The sequence below is a fragment of the Nannochloropsis gaditana genome (assembly GCF_000240725.1).
Source record: "Nannochloropsis gaditana CCMP526 unplaced genomic scaffold scaffold193, whole genome shotgun sequence".
Lineage (NCBI taxonomy): Eukaryota > Eustigmatophyceae > Eustigmatales > Monodopsidaceae > Microchloropsis > Microchloropsis gaditana.
The window spans coordinates 24,971-25,537 of record NW_005803760.1 but is presented as its reverse complement, the minus strand read 5'-3'; the positions used below and the strand labels follow the sequence as shown (position 1 = coordinate 25,537).

The window sequence follows — 567 nt, the reverse complement described above, 5'->3', positions numbered from 1 at the left end:
CCTCCCCCCCTCGGGCCGACCGCCACGTCCCCACCACCCCTCGCAGTTGGGCCCATACCGCCTCCTCTGCCAGCGCCAGGGAGTCGTCCTTCTCGATGAAACCTCGACATAGGGCCGTCCCGCACAGGCACTTGGTCTTCTTCCGCCCATGCTGTGCCTCCCACCCGTAGTCGATGGACAACTCCGTGCCCGCCGACAGCGCCGTCTTGGCGTAGAAGCCCATACGCCATTCGCCCCCGACTTTCCACTTCTCCGCCAAGCAGTTCGGTGCACAACTGTGGTTGACAAAACGGGCCTTCCCCCCTTTCTCCGTGGCGTCGATGAATTCCGAGGACTGCAGGGCCAAGAAATACAAATGTCGGTCCCGCTTGCGTTGTTTTTTCCGGAGCCCGAGCTCCTTGGCATGGATGACCTCCCCGACATATTCGGCGACCAGGGCCCCCGCCCGGATGTCTTCGCCCAAGTAAAGGCCCCAGCCTTTGCCGCCGCTCGCCTGGACCTCCGTCTTGGCCCACCATCCTTTCTTCAGCCGCTGGTTCCCGCATCCTTTGCCGCAACGGACACATT

General features: G+C 63.1%; 1 protein-coding gene across 1 annotated transcript in view; it reads right to left on the bottom strand.

The window, feature by feature from the left end:
• Positions 1-58: 58 nt before the first annotated feature.
• SETD2 (histone-lysine N-methyltransferase SETD2) overlaps positions 59-567 on the bottom strand; it is a gene marked incomplete at both ends in the record, with an annotated part of 712 nt that continues 203 nt past the window's right edge. Inside the window, one exon of the mRNA XM_005855448.1 lies at positions 59-532. Coding sequence (XP_005855510.1) covers positions 59-532 — 474 coding nt within the window. The remainder of the gene's footprint in view (positions 533-567) is intronic.